This window comes from Delphinus delphis, chromosome 19, assembly GCF_949987515.2.
Source record: "Delphinus delphis chromosome 19, mDelDel1.2, whole genome shotgun sequence".
NCBI classification, from domain to species: domain Eukaryota; kingdom Metazoa; phylum Chordata; class Mammalia; order Artiodactyla; family Delphinidae; genus Delphinus; species Delphinus delphis.
The window spans coordinates 24056154-24077955 of NC_082701.1; the positions used below are offsets into that span (position 1 = coordinate 24056154).

The window sequence follows — 21802 nt, forward strand, 5'->3', positions numbered from 1 at the left end:
CTTTCTCATATTGGTAACAGGCGTACTTTTCTCCTGTCTTGGCGCCAGACTCTCGATGACCGGCTGGTCATTTGCTTTGGCCCTGAGCTGTCTCCATCTCTATCGGTCTAGAGAGATGAAGACTCAGAGCAGGAAAGCCGAGAAGGTCAGAACTCCCAGAGCAGAACCAGGATTTGAACCCAAGGTCCCACCCCTCTGCTTCTGTTCTTGGACACCTCCCATTTGATACTTAATATGTGGAATGGTAGGATTAAGGGTGAGGAGTAGAGCCCTGCTAGACTTTGATAGAAAAAGACTCCCCTCTGGGTAGACGCATCCCTGGAGATGTGCAGCTTAGCAAGCGGCATTTGGACTAGATTTCAGCTTCTAGTTGCCCCCTTGGCTGGGAGCCCTGTGTAAGCTGCAACCTGCCTGCTGGTTCCTGACTGCTGCCCAAAGGCCCTCTGCTGGGCCTCAGGTTGCCTTCCCCACATGGTGTATCCTTGGGATTCCAGGAGTTACTGTAACCCCAAGATGAACTTTGCAGAAGGTCAGCATCTGAAGCTCTGATCTCACACCCCTAGCAGCCTGCAGGGCCGTGCTCTCCCGCTCTGCCTTTCTTCCCCATCAGCTTTCAAGTGGCAAATGCCTCCCTGGTGAGCTCATCCCAGCCCAGGTGGTTCCAATAGAAGGCTGCAGGAGGGGGTGTTTGCTCCCTCGGAGTCCACCCTGTCCCCTTTCCCTTGCCAGTCTGACCTTCTGGTCTTCCTCCACCCAGGTGTCCCTTGGAGGTGCCAAGGAGGTGTGTCCCACGGGCCTGTACACCCGCAGCGGTGAGTGTTGCAAAGCCTGCAACCTGGGCGAGGGCGTGGCCCAGCCTTGTGGAGCCAACCAGACCGTGTGTGAGCCCTGCCTGGACAGTGAGTATAGGGTGTCCGGTGGGGGGAGGGGAGCGGAATGGAAGGGGGGGCAAGGGGGCTGGAGGGCATGCCCAGTAGAGGCCTTCCAAGTGCTCTGCGCCCTGGCAGGGACTCCTGCCCACAACCGTATGGGTGCCAGAAGTGGGTCTGAACCAGCATAGGAGGCAGAGAGGGGAAGTTCAGAATGGATGAGGGAAGTATGCGGAGGGAGGAGGGGGACCAGATGGGGGATCCCCAGGCTGTGCCCCTTCCCAGCCCCCAAGTAGAGAGGCCTGGTAGAAGAGTGTGGCCAGGAGGGAGGAGTAGCTGATGCTAAAACCAGCTAAAAATATCATCTGCACTGCAAAATCAATGGCTGCCACTTACCCTTGGTGCGTTTGTGGGGAGGGGAGGAGGGTCAAATCCTGGCTGCCCTGGACACTGACCTTGGGGGATCCTGGGAGGGCGTGGCTAACCCTCCCCCCGGGGCCAGCTGTTCTCCAGCTCTGACGGAGGAAGCAGAGCTTTCCCCAGGCAGCAGGGACGGCGGTTGGAGCACCACAGGGATGTCCTTACTGGGGGGTGATGTCGGGTGCGAGAGGGGGGAGGGGCGCTGTGGCCATTCCTACCTGGGATTTCCTTGGGGAGGGCAGAGAACCCCATCTTCCAGAGCTGCTGGAGGAGGGAGGCAGAAAGATGGCAGGTCTGGGGTCTGAAATTCTTTGCGCTTGACTCGGGAGTCTCATCTCTGCTGGATTCACTCCGCCCCTTCTGTTGCTTTCAGGCCATGGGCCCTTTTCCTGACTCTGCCTGGAAACCTTTCCTGTTGACAGTTAGATCTTGCCTTCTACCTGGCACTCAATGCCCACCTGGAGGGCCAGTGGGAGTTCTACCCAGATTGTTCTTTAATCATGTTGGGGACAAGGCTACAGGAACTGGGAACTCTGAACGCCCCCGCCAGCCTGACTTACCTTTGAATGCCTCGCCGCCACCACCGCTACCTCGAGGCACCTCACTGCACACAGCCCATCTGTCCTGCAGGCAGCCCCAACTCTTTGGTGTCCCAAACACTCTGTTGTCCTACTTCTGTACTAGTGGATCCTGTAACTCCATCCCCCAGCGGAGGGATGCCAGGTAGGGAGGCTGGACATCCCATAATGCCTTTGTTACCTTGCCATCTGGCCGCCTCCCTGGTCCTGGCCTAACAGGGTTTCTTTCCATCCCAGGGCAGGGTTGGCCAACCATCAGCTACCCTGGAACCTCCCACGTTTGCCTCTCTTATTTCCTAGACTCCGCCCAGGGCCTCTTCTCTTTGGACCCGAAGTCTCCCAGGATGGGACCCCAGTCCCTTCTGTCAAAACAAGCGGTGGGATAGAAGAGGCTGAGAGAGGGCATCTCTGGGGAAGGGGAGGGGAGACAGGAGCAGAGACCAGCTCGGAATGCTCCCTCCCACTTCCACCCTCTACTCCCCTCCCTTTCCCCCTTCCCCCTCACCCCCCTCCCCGCACCCCAGCTGAGTTAACAGGCTGCCTTTACAAGTCCACTTTATGGGATGGAGACCCCAGTGGACTTTCCCTCTATCCTCAAAACGTTTCCGCAAGGAAACCCATTAAGCTCCTGCCTTCATTCTCTGCCCAAAAAAGACCACATTTTCCCCACCCACCAAAACCCTCTCCCAGGAGTTTGCTGCTAATTTTCTGTATTTTCCCATGGGCAGGGCCCTCCCCTTCCCCTCCCATGTGACTAGACCCACCCCTGCTGCCACATGCCACCCAGATAGGAGCCTCTGGTATAAATTGGACCTCCTGCCTTGGCTGTTTTGGTTTGGAAGTCCTTTCTGATGTCTGACTAATATCCCTGCTACTGAAGTTCATTGAATTGATCATTGCCCACCCCAGGGGGCCCAACCTTTACAGGATCCCTGCTGTGTGTCACGTGCTACTGAGGAATTTCACTTATTCCTCATCACAACCCTGTGAGTGGAGACATTATTCCCTGTTTTACAGAGAAAGAAAAAAGCTCAGAGAGGTTAAGTAAAACACCCAGAGTCACACAGCTAATAAAGTGATGGAAGCAGGTTTTGAATCCAGATCTGCCTGATGCCTAGGAGAGAAACACAGGAGTCCCTCTGCCAGAACTGACTTGAAACTGAAGTCTTCCTCCAGGCCCATCTCTGTCTTTTCTTCTCTTCCCCCCCAACTGCTGCCCCTTTTACTTCTCTGCTTTTTCCTTCTTTGCTTCTGCAGTTCCAACCCCAACCTCCAAGATAATGACCCTGTGCTCCATCTTGTCTCTTGATGGCATTAAAGAAAGTTAAGAGAGGACCCCCACAGCGAGCCTCGATTTCTGTCCATGGGGATCCCAATCTCTCTACCTGTTTCCACATTCTGAGCAATCCTCCCTCCCCAGTTCTCAGGTTCTAAATCTGTGCTCTTCCTGCCGTGGGAGCAAGGATACATCCTCTTGGATTCAGTTTGGCATGGAGTTCTCCACCCTGGGCTGGAAGGGGTGAAGAAGATCTGGCTCTGTGCCTTCCCCACTCTTTGCACAAGGCGGAGAAGACCCTGGCATCCCTCCCCTTATTCTGGAGCTCACATCCATTCATTAAGAGAGCGTGAATCAAGAGTGAGCTTGGAAATCTTCCCTTCATGTCCTTTGAAAGAGCAGAGGACTATATATGCAAGTCCTCCCTTCCTTCTAGCTTCAATCCCTCCTGCAGTACCTTTCTTGCCAGGAGTCCCATCCCTGCCCTCTAGAGCCAAGCCCTTCAGCAGCTGGGGTAGCGCCATGGGTGGGAAATTCTGTTGTCTATCCCTAGTCGCTCCCATTCAGGCCACACCTGAGCCCCCACCTGTGCAGAGAGGCATGGGAGGACAGCTGAGGTGGGAGCCTGCCTGTTGAAGGCCGGCTCTGCCCGGGCTGGGTTCACAGCTTAACTCTGGCCTGTGGGGAGGGCTGGATGGGAACCACTCTCAGATTATTCCTTAATCATGCTGGGAACTCTCTAAGAGAATCTGCTAAGAAATTTACTGGCACCAGCTGGGTTACCCCCTGAAACCTCAGCGCCAACGCTTCCGGGGCCTGGAGCACCGGGCTCCTGGACCTCCGGGCTCCTGGCCCCCTTCCTCCTTCCCAGTCGGGTGCCACCAGCTTTCACACACCGGGGATCCGGGCCCGGAGGGAAAAGCGGGGGAGTCAGTGAGGGGGCGAGGTAGAACGAGGGTGTCCCGGGATGCGGCGGCAAGGCCTCCAGCCCCTGCGTCCCAAGTGCCCCCAGGGCAAGCGGCTAGACGCGGGGCGCGGCTCCCCCCGCACGTCCGTCTGTCCTCAGGCGTGACCTTCTCGGACGTGGTGAGCGCCACGGAGCCGTGTAAACCGTGCACCGAGTGCGTGGGGCTGCAGAGCATGTCGGCGCCCTGCGTGGAGGCCGACGACGCCGTGTGCCGCTGCGCCTACGGCTACTACCAGGACGAGACGACGGGCCACTGCGAGGCGTGCCGCGTGTGCGAGGCGGGCTCGGGGCTCGTGTTCTCATGCCAGGACAAGCAGAACACCGTGTGCGAGGAGTGCCCCGACGGCACGTACTCCGACGAGGCCAACCACGTGGACCCGTGCCTGCCCTGCACGGTGTGTGAGGACACGGAGCGCCAGCTGCGCGAGTGCACGCGCTGGGCCGACGCCGAGTGCGAGGGTGAGCGTCGGGGCTGCGGGGTGGGGGTGGGGGTGGGGGGCGCCCCGGCGTCCGCAAGGGTCTGCCGTGTTCTGCGGGGCCAGTGGACACCCTCCCGATCCTTCCCACCAATGGACCCTATCCACTGTTTACCCTTTGGGGCTGTTTGTTAAGCCATCCTCATCCTCCCAGGCCACACTCATTTCCCAGGGCTTTGTTAATCTGTGGCTGCCGGCTGGGAATTGGACGGGTGGTAGATGAGCGGCACGAATAGGACAGATAGGACACGTCTGATCCTTGAGGCAGACTCTCTGCACTGGAGAAGGGGGTCTGAGGACCCTCAGGAGTTGGGACCTTTTGTCTCTGAGGCCCACAGTGGTTTATGGCTCTGGGACCTGGGATGTAGTCTGCCCTGTCACTTACTATCTGAGCGACGTCAAGGAGGTCACTTCAGTTTCTGGACCTCAGTTTCCTCGCTGCACGCGGTTTCCACTGTTGCTGTGGGTTTGGGCCGGGGGCTGGCTCACTTCAACTTGTGGGGGAGGGGTCAGCAGTCACTGGTACAGTTTAGTCAAGGACGAAGTTAGACCCAGGGAACACTAAGGAGGTCGTGCGGACAGGGGCTTTGGGACAGATAGAGGCGGAACAGCAAGCCTGGGGCTTGTGAGCCCGAGGATGAGGCAGGTGCACATGGAGGGCCCTCAGCTTCCTGGGTGGATGGGAGCTGGGTGTGCCCTCCTTAGCCAGAAGGGGCAGTTCCTGGGATGGGAGGAGGAAGCACTGTGGCAGTCAGGGCAGAACCGTTTTGGTCCCTGGTTGGTGACATCCATCTTGGGGGAGAGATTGACAATGCCTTTACTATCTATCCCCCGTTCAGCTGTTTCCCCTTGGGGCCTAACCCTCAGGGTGCTCTCACTCTGAGCAGGCAACGCAGTGCCTCCTTCAGGAGCCCTAAGTTGGACGGGACAGAGACAGCCTTTGCCCCAGTCTGATGAGGGAGACGCAGTCCCAGCACTTAGTTCCCAAGAGATCCCCCCATTCTGGTGAGGGCAGCACAGCCTCTGCCTTCAGTCAGCCCCCAGTTGGATGGGAGAGATAGATCCCCTGCCGTGGGGAGCCTGCAGTCTGACACACGCACGCCAGCCTTCCACATCCTGTGATCTCTGGCGCAGGGAGCTCAGGGCGCAAAGGGCCGTTAAGCGGGGCTGAGGCCAGGCGTGTGTGTGAAGCTTGCTCCATTGGGATGTGGGGTCAGGGTGGAGAAGTGGGGTGCAGAACGTGGTGGTTCCGGTGGCCACTGCCCTGGGCCAGGAGACAGGCAGGTAGCGTCAGGCGCAGGGCAGAGGAGGGAGGGAGTTTCAGCGCCTGCAGCAGGCAGGTGGGTGGCACGCTTCTGTGGGCAAGTCGGCACCAGCTAGTGGGGGGGACTTAGGGGTGCGGTTAGAGCAAAGAAAGGTGCTGGCTGGGGGAGGGGTGGGCTCTGCCTTTTGGCGTTCACACATTCCTTCCAGATACCACTCTACTTTCCCAGACACCCTGAAGGGGTGCGTTTATCCCTGCCCCTCTTCCCCTCACCCTCTAGCCTCTGAACGGGTAAATGTCAGCTCCAGGGCAGAGGGAACATTTCAGGAAATGGAATTTGATTTGTGGTGGCTTGGTTGCCCCCCTCCCCTCCACTGCAGGGTACGTCCTTGCATAAACGCTTCCGGTGTCAACATGGTGACTCACCCACCCTGGGGGCAGAACCTGCCCCCCTCCCCAAGCAAAAGAAATTGGATTTAGGAGGAGTAACCTGGGCCCTCTTTCCACCCCCAAGTCTGACAGCTCCCATTCTGGAAACGGTTGTCAGGACCTGCCAGGGCTTAGTGGGTTGGAATGCTAGTGGACACAGCCACATCTGGATCTCATCCCCACCCCCAAACAGGGCGGAGGATCGGAGAGACGAGGAGAAAGCGCCCTGGAAGGCGCTGTCTTCAGCCTGGGCCGTCTCTCGGCTTTTCCCCACTGCCCTCAAATCTCTGTGATGCCTGATTTCAGTGACCCTCCACCCAGCCATGCCTTCAGCCTCTGGGTTCGGGTCAGCTGAGCAGAGCTGTACCTTAGCCTCGGGGCTCAGGCTGCCCCTCCAGCTGGCGCAGTCCCCTAGCCGGGCAAGAGGAGACCCTCCCCGGGCCAGCGCCTTGTCTGGGGCTGCCAGAAGGAGGGCTGTGTTTCCTCCACTCCCTGCCCCACCTCTTCCACGCCTTCCTTCCCAGGACTGAGATGGGGGAGGGGTGGGATAGGGCAGCAGATGGCAGCCCCCTCCCAAATGCCAACCAGATGGATTCCAGATTCACATGTGGGGACCTTACTCCTCAGAATGTGCTGAAAATGGGGGCCTTTGAAGCATCTTTGCCTTGAGCCAAGGAGGCCTAGGAAACCGGTGGGCAGTTTCGACTCCAGCTTGGGTGGGCAAACTGGGGGCTAGGTGAGGCAGAGCTGGGGAGCAAAGTGCCTGCCCTTCACCCCATCAGCTTGTCCTGTCTGCTTTCCCTCCCTGCTCCAGGTGTGGGAAGCGAGGAAGGAAAAGGGTAGGCAACTTTGCCCAGACAGGTACCTCCAGGTCGTCCAGAGTCCACAACCCCAGGTACTGCCCCCGGCTGGGTGGCAGAATGGAAAATCCCACCCACTTGTGCCAGGGGCTGCTGGGTCCCCTGGCAGGGAGGCTGGCAGTGCCCATCTGGCATGAGAGAACCTAGGCGGGTGGCAGGGCAGTCTCCCTCCCCTGAGGCGGTGGCAGTGCCTGCTCTGTGGGCCCTCTCTCCACCAGCAGTCCTCGACCTTCCCAAGTTGGGTTTGGGCTATCTGACACTGTCATCTCTGGGTGGCAAGATCAGACGGTGTGGGGGCCACGCAGGGCAGGAAATAGAGGCTAGCCACTATCCACGGACCAGCTAGAGGGAAGCAAGCCAACTGGGCACCTCCCCACCCTGCCCGAGCCTAGAGCCAGGACACCAGAGACTAGAAAGGAGGCTGGATGCCAATTCTCAGCGGCCGGTGCCGGGGAAGGTACCCCTCTGCCGGACCTGATTACCCTCATCCTTCTTTAGGACAGGGGTGACCGGCGCCACTGGGGCACTGTGGCCAGAGAAATTACATTTCCCAAGCCTGATTCCAGCTGGAGGCGTCCTAGGGCCCACTCTCTTCTTTGTGTGTTTACCTCCATTGCTGGGTTTTGGGTACCCAGGGTAGGCAGAGTAGAATTCTAGGATCACAGTTATACCCAAGATGGAAGGGAACTTAAAAGACCGTCTCTTTTAATATCTCCATTCATGGGGAAGTTGAAGTCCTGAGAGTTGAAGGGACTGGTCCAGAGTCACACAGCAAGTCAGTGGCAGAGCCGAAGGGGACCCAGCGCTCCTGATTCTTAGGCCCTTGCTTTTCTCCACCATCGTGACATCATACACCCAATCCCAGCCCTCTCTCCTGTGTGTAGCCGCTGGACATACAAGCATCTGGGGCAAGGAGGGGGCTGGGGGAGAAGCTCTGAGGGTCAGAGCATAGGAGAGGGGCGGGGGGAGTGGGCCCTCACTCCTGTAGCCCTTTCTCCCAGAGATCCCTGGCCGCTGGATTACACGGGCCACGCCCCCGGAGGGCTCAGACAGCACAGACGCCGGCACCCAGGAGCCTGAGGTTCCGCCAGATCAAGACCTCGTAACCAGCACGGTGTCAGATGTGGCAACCACAGTGATGGGCAGCTCCCAGCCCGTGGTGACCCGAGGTACCACCGACAACCTCATCCCTGTCTACTGCTCCATCCTGGCTGCTGTGGTTGTGGGCCTCGTGGCCTACATCGCCTTCAAGAGGTGAGAGGGGGAACGGGAGCCAGGGAGCCAGATCTTTACCCTCAAGGAGGGCTTTGCCGCGACCATGACCTGAAAACGCACACACTTTTTTTTTTTTTTTTTTTTTTTTTGCGGTACGCGCGCCTCTCACTGCTGTGGCCTCTCCCGTTGCGGAGCACAGGCTCCAGACGCGCAGGCTCAGCGGCCATGGCTCACGGGTGCAGCCGCTCCGCGGCATGTGGGATCTTCCCGGACCGGGGCACGAACCCGCGTCCTCCGCATCGGCAGGCGGACTCTCAACCACTGCGCCACCAGGGAAGCCCCGCACACGCGCTTTTAACTCAACCCCAAACCAAGCTCATCCTCACTTACCATCAGCTTCTCCACTCCAGGGTGTGGCAGGTCAACAGGAGGTACGGAAGGGGATCGTCCCTGTCCTGTCCTGGTGCCAGCACCTCCCCGCCCCCATTCTTCTGCCCCACCTGCGTCCCTGCACACAGAGCTTCCTTTACCAGCAGCTTGTGTCCTCATTCCCTGAACCCCGTTACCCGTGTGTACGTGTGCGTGTATCTCTTCCTTCCCACGTCACACGTGGGGTCTGATGGCGCCCATAGCCAGAAATGCGGGATGTGGATAAGTCCTAGGATGCGTTGTAAATGTTTAAGTGCATTTTCCATTCTTAAAAAAAAAAAAAATCATCAAAGTAATAACGTGCTTATTGGGGAAAATGCAAAGAAGACCAATGTCTTGTAAAGCAAAAAGCAGTAAAGCCTCCTTTCATCTCCCCAAATCCTACCCTGTCCTCCTGGGAATCGTCTGGAATGGATCCCTTCCAGCCATTTTCTATGCATTTATAAACACGTGTGTGGAAAACCTATTCGTACACGTGCAGGGTTTTGTTTTTTTTAAAGCATCAATGTGATCACATTATACATATTCTACATCTTACTCTTTCCCTTCATCTCCCTCGGGAGAGCTTTCCTCAGAGCATATAGATAATCTGATTATTTATAATTGCTCGTTCAGTAATACGGGCGGATCATAATTTATGTAACCAGTCTCCTATCGATGGCCATTTGCTTTGTTTTTCATTTCTTCTTATTGCTTATAACAGCAGAGGGAATCCGTGTGCATACCCCTGCACACACGTGGGGGTACTTTAGAAGGGTAGCCTGGGCAAAGTGGAGCTCCAGGAAGGCATTTATTTGGGCACCATTCATCCCATGGACATTTACTGAACACCGGCCGCACACACCAAGCCCTGGGTGCCTCTCTGCCCTCACGGCGTTTCCGGTGTGGGCCAGGGGCAGATAGGTAGAGGAAGGAGAGCCTCCCGTGGCGCGCGGGGTTACAGACGGACACCCCCTGGGCTCCCGGCACCCACACGCCAGAGCACAGATACCTTAGCGGCGTGGCCCGTGCGCCCCTCAGCCCCGTGACTGGGGCTGTCCTCTGGTTCCAGGTGGAACAGCTGCAAACAGAACAAGCAAGGAGCCAACAGCCGGCCTGTGAACCAGACGCCCCCACCCGAGGGAGAAAAACTGCACAGCGACAGCGGCATCTCTGTGGACAGCCAGAGCCTGCATGACCAGCAGTCCCACACACAGACAGCTGCAGGCCAGGGTAAGCAGTGGGGCCGGGCGGCGGGCCGGGGGGGCGAGGCAGGGAGAACGGGGCTGGTTAAGCTTAGGCTATAGGAGGGATGGCAGAGGGGCTGGCTGCGGGCTGCTGTGTGGAATGATGGGAGAGGCGGGCGGAGGGCATGGGTAGGAGAGGCCCTTTCCGGTGGGGATGACTTGGGAAACGGAAGCTTTGACAAATCGGAGCATCTAGACTCATCCAGCTAATTGTCCCCCAGGGCTAATCACTCCCCAAAGTGGCTGCAATTAGCCTCCTGGCCAGGACTTCTGGGGAACAAGTAGTTAATTATGTCCCCTAATCGGTGGCCCATAGCCCAGCTCCAGTACACTTGCTGCAGTTGAGTCTGAGATCAGAAGTCCTGTCTCCTGAGCCTTGATTAATTGCTGGGGGCGGGAGGGAGGTAGTGGGCAGGGAGGAGGTTAGGTTGTAGGGATGGTTCTGGAGCTGTGGGTGAGTCAGCATCCCCCAGGTGCCTCCACAGCCCTGCCCACATCCACGACTGCATCTCGGGCATCCCTCTGCTTCTAGACCCTCGGGTCCTCCCCAGATTGGGAGGAGAAATGCCTCAGCCCTTCTTGGGTCTTACTCCAGGCCCCCACTCCCACGGTGGGGGAAAGGGTGTCCAGCGGGTAGCGCCTGACTCCCCCTGGGTTCTTGGCAGCCCTCAAGGGTGACGGAGGCCTCTACAGCAGCCTGCCGCTGGCCAAGCGGGAGGAGGTGGAGAAGCTGCTCAGTGGCTCTGCGGGGGACACCTGGCGGCATCTGGCCGGTGAGCTGGGTTACCAGCCTGAGCACATAGACTCCTTCACCCAGGAGGCCTGCCCGGTCCGTGCCCTGCTGGCCAGCTGGGCCGCCCAGGACAGCGCCACCCTTGACACCCTCCTGGCCGCCCTGCGCCGCATCCAGAGAGCCGACATTGTGGAGAGCCTGTGCAGCGAGTCCACGGCCACGTCCCCCGTGTGAGCCGGCCCGGGAGCCCCTGCCCTGCCCCCACATTCCGAAGACTGATGTTCCAGCCAACCCCACAGGCCAGCGTCAGAGCTGCGCGCCTCTGGGCAGGGCCTCGGAGCCCGGGCCCCCAAACCACAGCCCTGTCACTCTCCTGTGTGGCCCCATCGCTTCCGATCACACTCCCTCTCCAGCGCCAGAAGTGCCCCTGCCGCCTCTCCCACCCTGCCCTGCCCTGTCGCCATCTCAGGCCTCCTGCCGCCGTCTCCCCCCACTTCTAGGGGGGCCAGCCCCTCCCACCTTAGCAGGTTGTCATATATGGGGGGCTGACACCAGGGATGGTGTTGAGGGCATGACAGGGTCCCAGAGACTCAGAGGGAGAGACTGAGGAACCAGAGCCGTGGGCTCTGCACTGTGATCTTGGGGAACGAGGGAGCACCTTCGTGGCCTCAACCTCCCTCATCCCCCCTCCCCTCTCCCCTCTGGCCTAACAGGAAGAGGATCAGAGGTTTGATAGAGCTGGAAGAGGGGCTTGAAATCTAGTCCATCCCCCTCATTTTACGAACAGCAGAGTGAGGCCCAGAGAGAGGCAGCGATTTGCCCAAAGCCACCCAGAAATGGGGAGGCCAAAGATGGGCTGTCTCCCGAAACGAGGGGTGCAGGCCTCAGGTTTGCAGGGAGTGGGGGGCCAGGCGACCCTCTGGGAAATGTCTCGAAGCCAAACCCAGTCTGCCCTTCACCATCTCCAGGCCTGTCCAGCCCCTGTGGAGAGGGGATGCGTCCCCCAAGGCCTGGCCCATTGATCCATCCTGACCCCAGTCAGGTTTGGGGTTTGTGGCAAGGGGTGCTGCTTCCCTCTACCTGTCCCCTCAGGCATGTCAGTGTGGCATCCGTGGTGTGGCCAATCTGTAGGTACCCACCATCCCAGCACAGACCCAGAGCCAGTATAGGCAGCATCTTCCCCTGGAGTCAGCCCTGGGGGACTGAGGAACCCCACCTGCAACACAGAGATTTACAGGCACACACACACACAGGATGAGAAATCTCGCTTCTCTCCAAGAGTTCTTCCTCTTGGGCTGTGGCCGGATCCTCCTGGGGCAGCTGCCAGAGAAGCATTGAAGGGAATTGAACTCTACTCGCTGTCTTCCCTCGCCCCCGGGTTTGGCAGGCCAAGGACGGCTGAGGCTTGGGCTGGCGCCTGCCTTCCAAGGGCCTGCACGTGGAGGAATGCTCCCCCGTTCCACCCCTTCCCTGCAAGCACGGGTTTGGCTGGGCCCTGGAGGCTGCAATGAAGACAAGTGGACCAGCGTGGGAATGCAGCAAGAAGGAATTGAGTTAGACTGTGGCCCATAGAGGGTCTCTCCCAAGTTTAGAGAACCCTACAAAGGACTGTTTTTTCCCTAGCTTGGTACCGGAAAGGGGCCATGGAGCCCCTCCTGGCCTGTTCTGTTTTGCTTGATGTTGGAATGAGTGTGCCCCGCCCCTGTCTATTTAGCATGAACGAGCCCTGACCAGGATGTGCACGGACAGCCGCCCCCTCCCCAGCCCAGGGGTCTCTCAGCCCTGTGTAAGGCACTGGGAACATTGTACGTAGATGGTATTTCTTTGACCTGAATCTGTGATGGGAGGAGGAAACTCACCTGCTGGCCCCTCACCTGTGAATGTGGGGAGTGGGACAGAGTCTGAGGTATTTCTTTTCCTCCCCAGCAGTGGGGGAGGGGGTCGGAGGTTGCACGTATGTTTCAGCATGTGTTTGGTTCTGGGGCCCCTCCTGCCTCCCTTTGGGCTGAGGTGGAACCCTTTTGCCCCCTCCCCCCGCCAGCTGGGGGCTGTGAACTCCAGGCTCCTTGTCACCCTCCCTGTCACCTGCCCCTTGCATCCTGTGTAATCATTTCTTGGGCCCTCCTGAAACCTACACATAAAACATAAATGATGAACATTAAATAGCAAAGAAAGGAAAATCATGCAGAGATTTTCTGGAAATACACGTGGTTTGAGTTGGTGGGGGGTTATGTGTGTGGGGCAGGGACCCGGGTATAATTTCCAGCTCAGTGAGTTCCTGTCCTATTTTCCCCACACACAATGGGGAAGTTTTAACAGAAATCCAGCAAATTCACACGTGTCACCATGGAGTTAATTTAAATGGGATAGAGAGGGACTGGGGGCCCTTGCCGCCAGACTTTGGAGAGGGAAAGTAAAAACGGCCATGCAGGAAGCTGGCCAGCTGTGAACTTGACCAGATGTCAGAAGTGAAACTGACCACAGGGGAGCCAGAGGCTTGCTGGGAGGGCCAGGTCACAACCCCACGGCTCGCAGCCACCCACACGGCTTGGGAGGCACACCACCCCCAGCACACAAGCACACACACAAGGTCTGGCTCCAGATGGCCTGGCGGGAGCCTGGCTGGTCCGGCCTGGAGTTGGGCAGGCCCCTCCCTTGTGGCTCTCCCAGGCAGGTCCCAACCCCAGCTCCTACCAGCCTGGCTTTGAGCCCTGCCTGGTCTGGGAGCTGCAGGGTTCCAGGCCCCGGGTCTGTGTCCCTCTCCCAGGCTGGCCTGGCAGCTGGTCCGAGCTGCTCGGCCTCTGCTGGTGGCTTGGCCAGGTCTTCTGATGGGCCTGACTCGTGGTTGCTAGGGAATGCCACGGGAGGCTTGCTTTCCCAGAAAGAACAGCTAACAAGCCTTCCTGATCTTGGGATCCTGGGAGGGGCGAGCCGGGCCCCAGCCAAGAGTTAGGCATGAGGTGGAGGGAAGCTGTCTTCCATCTCCCACCCCCAGGCTGTGAGGGTTGTGAGGAAGGTGGCGGGGAGGGGGCAGTGATTTAGAGCCGGTATAGGAAATGATCCTGGGTCTTGGGTAACCCCCAGTGTGATGAGGGAGACAGACTGTCTTGAGGAAGCCTCCCACCTAATGGGGGAGACACAGCCCCAGACTTGAAGATACCTCTAATCTGGTGGGGGAGGCTCAATTCCTATCCTAGAAGAGCCCCCATTCTCATGGGGGAAATGCCTCTAATTAGGTGGGGGAGAGCTGGACGCTGCCTGTGGGAATAAGGAGACACAAACTCCTGTCTTCCACGATCTTATATACTTGAGGGGGTGGCAGCAGACAGCCCCTGTATGGTGTGCAGCGCCATGCTAGGGGTGAGTGGGGGCCCCAACCCAGACTCACCCCTACCAGGGGTTAGGGAAGGTTTGCCAGTAAAGAGACACTGAAGCTGAGCCCTATCGAAGTGGAGTCAACAAGCCAGGGGAGGAGAGAGTTCCTGGCAGAAGAATCAGTGCAGCAAAGGCCCTGAAGAGAGAGAATAGAGCCCATGGGGCCTGGGGAGGGTCCTGTGCTGCAGCCCAGAGAGTGAGTGGAAGGTCAGTGGGGCCAGACGGGGAAGGGCTTACAAAGAGACACGTTAAAGCATCTGGACTAATCTTAGAACAGTGGGGAGCCACTGACGGGGATTAAGCAGCGGGTGCCGTAGACAGATTTCCATCTTAGAAAGCACCAGCTCTGGCTGCAGTGTGGAGGGTGAGGGTGGGCAGGTTAGGTGGGCCAGGAGGTGGAAGTCAGAGGTAAAGGATGGGCCACAGGGATGGCGAGAAGAGGGCATTGAGAAAGCTCCGCATAGCATGCAGGACTGGGTAGGAGATGTGGAGGTGACTGACACTGGCCTCGGGCTTCTGGGGGTAGTGGAGCAGAGAGCCTGAAAGACATCGTACCAGAGATTCGTACCTCCCCCACCACATTGCGGAGAAACCCCCTCTGCCCTCCTTCAGCCTAACCTCCATCCTTCCTTCTCTAATTCCCCTGCAAGGGCAAAAATGCTTCATCGGCTCCCCATCTTTAATGTGGCCCCGGAGGCTGCGTGAGGCCCCTGCCCATCCCTCCAGACTCACCGCCTTGCTCCAGCTGTCCTCTTCCTCAGTCTCTGCTCTTCCCCAAACCAGCCCCCTCACAATTCTCCAAGCTTCAAGCCACAGGGCCCTCTAGCCACAGGGCCTTTGCATAGGTTGTCCTTTCTGTAAGACTCTTTCCCCTTCTTTCTCAAGTTACCTCCCAGTTCAGTGCTTCCTTGGGGAAAAGCTCTCACCACACTCTGGATACAAATCAAGTTTCTTGAGTCCAGGTTCAGAGCACATCAAGTTCCACTCCTTTTCTTTAGACCACTTATCTCTCTTTGCAATTAGGCACCCGTCTGAGTGATTATTTGATTACTGTAAACTCCAGGAAACCAGAGACAGGGTCTGGTTTTGCTCACCATCTAATCCTGCGTACCTTGCCTGGCATACAGCTAGCACCCAGTAAAAATCTGTTGAATAAATGAATGAATGTGGTCTACAGTAGCACTGTCCGATAGAAATATACTGCAAGTGACATACGTGATTTTCAATTTTTTAGTAGCCACATTACAAAAGTAAAAGAAACAGGTGAGAGGAGCATAATAATATATTTTATTCCGCCCAATATATCCAAGATATCTTTTCAACATATAATCAACATTTTAAAATTATTGATATTATATGTTACTTTTTTTCTGCTAAGTTTTCACAATCCAACGTGTATTTTATTCTTACAGCACAACCCAGTTCGGATTAGACCCACTGCAAGTGCTCAGTAGCTACATTTGGCTAATGGCTGCTACATCGGGCAGCTAGCTCTAGAGTCAGACCTCATTCTGAGCCCCCAGTGGGCTCAGAGGACAGATAGGTGTTCCCTGGCTTCTTCCTGTATCATCAGTCTGCTTGGGCCCGAGGCCTATTGTTCTCCCCTCCCCATCCCCAAGGCTCTCTCCTCTCCACTCTTTGTCTCTTTCATTCTCTAGGTTACAGAATGATACCATCTTTGTCTGCTCATCAGGGCCCCTTCTCTTCCCCTAATGCCTCCCTCCCCTCTTTCATCCTGTGCAATGAAGCTGAGATGAGACTTGGAACAATAGGAAAGGCCTCTCCACCCAGAGGGGAGGGGCCTGATGGGGGCCACTGAGCCTGTGCTCCAGGGAAAGAAGGGGCTGAGCCAGATCTGGGGTCATAAGACATCTCCCATGATGCTCTGGGCTGTGGGGTCTGCTGACCATATGCCTGGGGGAGGCAGCTCCTCTGATAATGCAAAGCAGATTCCTCTCAGTTTTGTGGCAGCTGGTGGGCAGAAGGCCAGAGGACAGGACTGAGTCCCCAGGCATCTGGGTTCAGAAGAGCTGAGGCCAGGAGGGCTCCTTCAGTCTCCAGCCCCCTGACTCCCTCCAACGCCCCGCCCTCATGCTGACCCCTCCCAACTACACCAGGCTCCCCTGGGCCCCACCCCAGGCTCCAGATCACCCTCCAACTCTATCAAAGACCCCCAGTTCTCAGCACACATCCTTGGGGATCTTTGATGCAACGTCCTCATTGAGAAGGGCCTTCCTCTTCTCCAGGCAGACCCGGGGTGGGGCTGTTCATCTCCACGCGCAGGGTGATTCCTCCCAGGCCCCACTGAAAGTTAGGGCTTTCCACAATAATTTCCACACCCCAGTTCTACCTATTCCAATCCTCCAATCGTCTCAGAGGCGAGGCCAGGATCATCTTTCTAAGGCTCTGTCATGGAAGGACGTTAAGGAACCTTCCAACTCTCAGTCCCCATTCCTCCCAGGGCACTCAATCCTGCCCTCTTCCCACAGCATCTGGGCACTTCCCCATTCCTGTGCTCCCTTCCCGGCAACTCCTGCTCCAGCTGTTTCCAACAACATTCCCAAAGGGCTCCTGGGAGAGGTGGGATTGGGTCTCCTCCCTGGGTGGGGACTGCTCCCTTTGGAAAAGTCTGGGAATGCGCCCATCCCCCTCCTATCTTCTAGTGACTCATAGAATCTAGGGGTCCTTCTGTGTCATCCAGGAGCCTGTCGTCCTCCTGAGAAGCCCTCAACACTCTCTGGCCTGGGCCTGGGGCTCAGCGTCCACATTCCAGGGGCCCGGCCCCACCCCAGGGCCTAAGGCTTCAATCAGCACTCCAGATGGTTCTCATTCTACGCCTACGCACCTTGGGATGCCAGCGGTCCACATCAGATGTGCGGGCCAGGGGCACGGGGCAGCCAGGCCTCCATTTGTCGACCCTGGACCCACAGGAGATCACACGGTGACCTCCTGGAAGATGATGCCGAGGGCTCCGAAGCCAGTCACCTGGGAGCTCCCCTCTCTTCACTCTGCGTACCAGTTCGGATTTCTCATGTTGTAAAAGGGAGAACACCCAACTCAGGGTTGTTTACGGGAATTTACTGTCCGTCTGAAGTGAAAGGTGCAGGGGTAGGGCTTCTCCGTCCATCTCGTGCCTCCTTTCCTCGCACAAGACTCTTTCCTTGCGGTGATAAGACGGCTGCGCACCTTCAGACTCATGCCGTGAGCATCCGGCGAGTCTCCAGGCGTCCCTGGTTCTGATTGGCCCATCCGGGGAATGGCGATCACTGATTGGGTAAGGTGGACGTCACATGCTCCATCCACAGGAGCGGGGGTGTCGCCCCGCCTGAGGCACTGGGAGAGTGGGGGAAACTGAGGCACAGTCACCAAAAGGGGACCCCAAAAACAACAAATGTAAGGCTCCAGCCTAGATCAACACTTGGGCTCTTCCCTCTTCACCAGGCAACCTGAGCGAGACGCCACCCCCCGCAGACCGAGTGCGTCTTTCTGGTCAGAATCGCCATGAAACAGCAGGGACATCCTATGCGAGGACTTGAATGCCAGGCTGAGGAATTTGGACTGATCAGGGAGCTACGGAGGTTGTCTGTTCTGGAAGGAGAGGCAGGGAAGACCAACTGCGAGGTTGGTGCTTCGGGCAAGGGAGCTAGCAGTGGGGAAGAAAAGAGGGGAGCAATTCAGGAAATATTAAAAAGAGAGAATGAACCTGCCTTGGCACAGGAACAGATGGGAAATAGTAAGGCAGAGAGAGTACATGACTCCCAGTCTCCAGCTTTAGCAACCGAGGGGATGATGGTGCTGTTCACAGAGATAGATCCCTGGAGGAAGACCAGGCTCTCGAGGAAGATCAAGACGTCCATGTTGAAACAGAAACAAGAGTCATAGATACAGAGAACAAACAGGTGGTTGCCAGAGGGGAGGGGAGTGAGAGGAGGAGAGAAATAGGCGAGGGAGATTAAGAGGTGCAAACTTTCAGTTATAACATAAAATAGTCTGGCTTCCCTGGTGGCGCAGTGGTTGAGAGTCCGCCTGCCGATGCAGGGGACACGGGTTCGTGCCCCGGTCCGGGAAGATCCCACATGCGGCGGAGCGGCTGGGCCCGTGAGCCATGGCCGCTGAGCCTGCGCGTCCGGAGCCTGTGCTCCGCAACGGGAGAGGCCGCAACAGTGGGGGCCCACGTACCACAAAAAAAAAGAGACATACAACATGATAAATATAATTAACACTGCTGTGCGTTATATATGAAAGTTGTTAAGACAGTAAATCCTGAGCTCTTATGACAAGGAAAACATTTTTTCTATTTCTTTAATTTTGTAACTATATGAGATGATAGATGTTCACTAAACTTATTGTGGTAATCATTTCATGACATATGTAAATCAAATCATTACTCTGTACACCTTAAACTTATATGGTGCTGTATGTCAATTATATCTTAATAAAACTGGGAGAAGAAAGTTCCCATGTTGAGCTTGAGAAGCTTGTGGGACATTCAGAAGAGAAAGGCAGGTGGCTTTTTTTTTTTTTTTTTTTTAATCAGGAGCAGGGAAATTCGAGGGCTACAGTGGAATACTTAAAAATCATCTGCCGTTCACTAGGTGAGGTCCCTGGGAGAGAGAGCCCTTGGGGGTAGTCCTGCTTAGGTGACCAAGGAGATTGTGGAGGCAGAGATGATCTCGAGGGGCCAGTCAGTGTGTTGAAAGGCCTGGATCTTGCAACATCAAGGGAGCCTAAGAAAGGAGCATGTTTCTAGGAGTAACAGCAGGTGATTCCCAATGCACGTGCTGCAGGGAGGCCTGGGAGGGAGAGGCTGGGAGAGCCAATGGATTGGATCTTGAGAGTGCAGGAGACGGACGGCAGTGGTCCGAGGAGAGGCTGGCAGGTGAGATAGTAGAGACGCCCCTGTATAACTCTCCTAGAAGCTTGGCCGTGAGGGGGAGATAGGGCTTGCCCTGGGACAAGGAGGGGCTTCCCTGGGGGGAGGGAGAGGGAGGACGTGATCTCCATGCTCAGGGAGCTTTGAGGGGTAAAGCCAGGCTGCCTTGAGCCGTCCCTCCCATCTTGGACTCCGCAGCCTAGTTCTACCCGCTCAGCCCTTCTGTGTGGCCTTGAGGGTCCAGGCCAGCTGAAGAGGGGTCAGCTTTGGTCCTCAGGGTCCCGCTCCTCTTGTTGCCCCGATCATTTTGCCCTCTACCCCCACCCATTCTTCAGACCCCTCACCTCCAGCTCATCGCCACTGATGCAGGATTAATTAGCAAGAATCAGTGCCTGGTTCTCAAGGAGTTCAAAGTTCAGTTAAAACGAAGAGGGAAATTGTCTAACAATTCTACGTGGGATTGGATTCTGCCAGCAGAACCACAACCTAGATCCTCTGTTGAAATGCCTCCTCTTTGAGACTTTAATAAGCAGCCGTGAGGCCCTGCGAGTGAGAGCCTCACTCCATCCCTTCCAGGGCTGAGGAAGCTGCCAGAGTTACATTAGGTTCATGCAGAAGCTACCTCGGCAGCTCCGGGCACCACGCCCCACCTCTTCCTGGGGTAACACATGGGCTGGGCACGTGCCCAGAGAGTGCCACATGCCTGTCAGGCTGGGGCCTGCTTCACGTCTCTCCAGGGAGGCTGCCAGAAACCCTGGACCAGGGCAAACCCAGAGTGGTGACTCAGGTGAGGGGCGGGGCGGCGAGGGAAGGCTGCGGTCTAGGCCAGGTTGTGGGGCCTGGCCAGCCAGGGGAAGGGGAAGGAGCACAGGCGCCAGGGGCAGGGGCTTGGCCCCCTATCTGGGAGCGTGCTCGTGCCTCCCTTGGCAGGAGGGCCGTCTGCTTGGCGTCGAGGCTATCTCGGGCTGACCAAACAGAGTTGATGCCCTGAACGCCAGGCAGCCCCTGTCAATGAAGAGCTTCCACTGAGGACAAAGCGCAGCCACAGTCCAGCCTGCGGCCAGGATGACGGTGGAGGCGGGGTGGGCTGGGGTTTGTCGGTGGGAGCTAGAGCCCGATCCTCTGGACTCGGGGCCCCACGTCTGGCCTCACGGTGGGGGAGAGGCCCTGGAGCCCCTGGGGACCCTCGGGCCTAGGGGCCGACCAGAGCCACTGAGGGGGCTGAACTGAGCAACACAGCTGCCTGTTAGCCAGGGCCTCTGGGGACCATGCTTATGACAACAGATGACATTCGTCCAGCATTTTAAAGTTGACAAAGCACTTTCACAGCTGTAATTTCACGTGATGGGCTCATGAGTCCTCCCAGAGAGGTATTACTGGACCCACTTTACAGATGAGACAACTGAACCCCAGAGATTTGCCCAAGGCCACCTGATAGGAAGTGGCATAGCCCACCTGGGAGCCACATCTACCCCCAGCGCCCTTGTCTCCTGTCCTGCCCCCACCTCGGCGCCCCCCGCCCCCGCAATGCACCAGGCTGCCTCTGCTGCCAACGGGATGAGGGTGGAGGTGGTTGTGCTGGGGCTGATGTGAGGACGAAGGGCGGGGGCAAGGGGCTGGTCTGGGGAGGCAGGGAGGCTGGAGTGGGGACTGGAATTCAGATGGGGAATGGGGGCTGAAGATAAACTCCGACCCCATTTAGGTACTTCCAGAGGCTCATTCCCCTTCCAGAATCCCCTGCCCCCCCCTGCAAAGAGTGGCAGGCACAGCTGCAGCCCATGAGGGGAAGAAAGGGGATCCCCGTTTAGAGCCCGGTATCTTCACATTGATGTGCAACCAGCACCCCTCCCCTCTCCCCCCGGCCCCCCATCCAGGCTGCAGGAGGCTGGCGCCACAGGGAGCCTGGCACAGAGCCACACGGGCCAGGCTTGGTGGAGGGGGCAGAAGACCAGCCTGACCACCCTGCAACCCAAGGCCCACCCTGGGGGACCTCTGCCCGGGCCCCTCTGCCCATCCCCAACTGCCCACCTCTCTGACCGGCCACTGAGAGTCCTCAGAGCTTGAGTTTCAGTCTGGGATTTGCACAAGTCCACCCTTTTGGGCACTCCTGCCCCTCCCTACCCTGGGCTCTGTTGGGTCCTGCTGGGTAACCCCACAGGGACCCCCCCCCGGGTCCCTGAAATGAAGCCCCAAGGCCAGAACACTCTTCCCACCTTTGCTGCTGGTTGTTTGGACTCCAGTACCCAAGGGACACAAGTGTGACCTTTAGAGTCACACAGTCCTGGGTTCAAATCCCAGCTTGGCCACTTACGAGCCCTGGGGTCTTGGGCAAGGCAGTCACACGTTCTCACCGAGCCTTTGTTTCTCGGCTGTAGAGTGGGAACACGTAGCAGCTCCCTTGGAGGTTTGCTGTAAAGCTGAAAGCATATGTATGTGCGATTAGACTGGCACAACCCTGGCTCACAGATATTAGAATCACTGTCATCCCCCGCCCCCGCCCCAGCATTAGAGGCCCCACAGGAACCCTCCCTGCCCTTCCAGCTTATCGCCCACCCTTCAGCCAGACTGGATGACTTGTGTCCCCTGAGTCCAGCCTACGCTTCCCAGTTGGGGCTTTTACTGCTGCGCCTGCGTCCTGGGGGGCCCTCTCCCCAGCTCTGCCTGTGGCCACATCCCTTTCCCAGCTCCTCCTGGAATTGCTCCCAGATCTCCCTCTCCCACTGCAGGCAGGATATCTCCTTGGCACTGCAGAGAATGGACTCTACTCCATTTTGGGTCCTTGCTTTATCTTTCATTAACCTATAAGCTGACT

The 21802-nt window shown here is 57.4% G+C and overlaps 1 protein-coding gene across 1 annotated transcript; it reads left to right on the forward strand.

Annotated features, from left to right (window-relative positions):
* The first annotated feature begins 803 nt into the window (after positions 1-803).
* On the forward strand, positions 804-11140 carry NGFR (nerve growth factor receptor). Its single transcript, XM_059996771.1, has 5 exons — positions 804-899; positions 4210-4569; positions 8141-8393; positions 9835-9995; positions 10675-11140. Exons 2-5 carry the CDS (start codon positions 4284-4286, stop codon positions 10974-10976), a joined length of 1002 nt encoding a protein of 333 aa, XP_059852754.1. The 5' UTR covers positions 804-899; positions 4210-4283; the 3' UTR covers positions 10977-11140.
* The last annotated feature ends 10662 nt before the right edge of the window (positions 11141-21802 follow it).

Bases quoted from the DNA above. Each gene is read 5' to 3' on its own strand.
- NGFR (XM_059996771.1), top strand. From the start codon at position 4,284: ATGTCGGCGCCCTGCGTGGAGGCCGACGACGCCGTGTGCCGCTGCGCC. The intron at 4,570-8,140 runs GTGAGCGTCGGG...CCTTTCTCCCAG, and splicing joins GGCCGACGCCGAGTGCGAGG to AGATCCCTGGCCGCTGGATT. The intron at 8,394-9,834 runs GTGAGAGGGGGA...CTCTGGTTCCAG, and splicing joins GCCTACATCGCCTTCAAGAG to GTGGAACAGCTGCAAACAGA.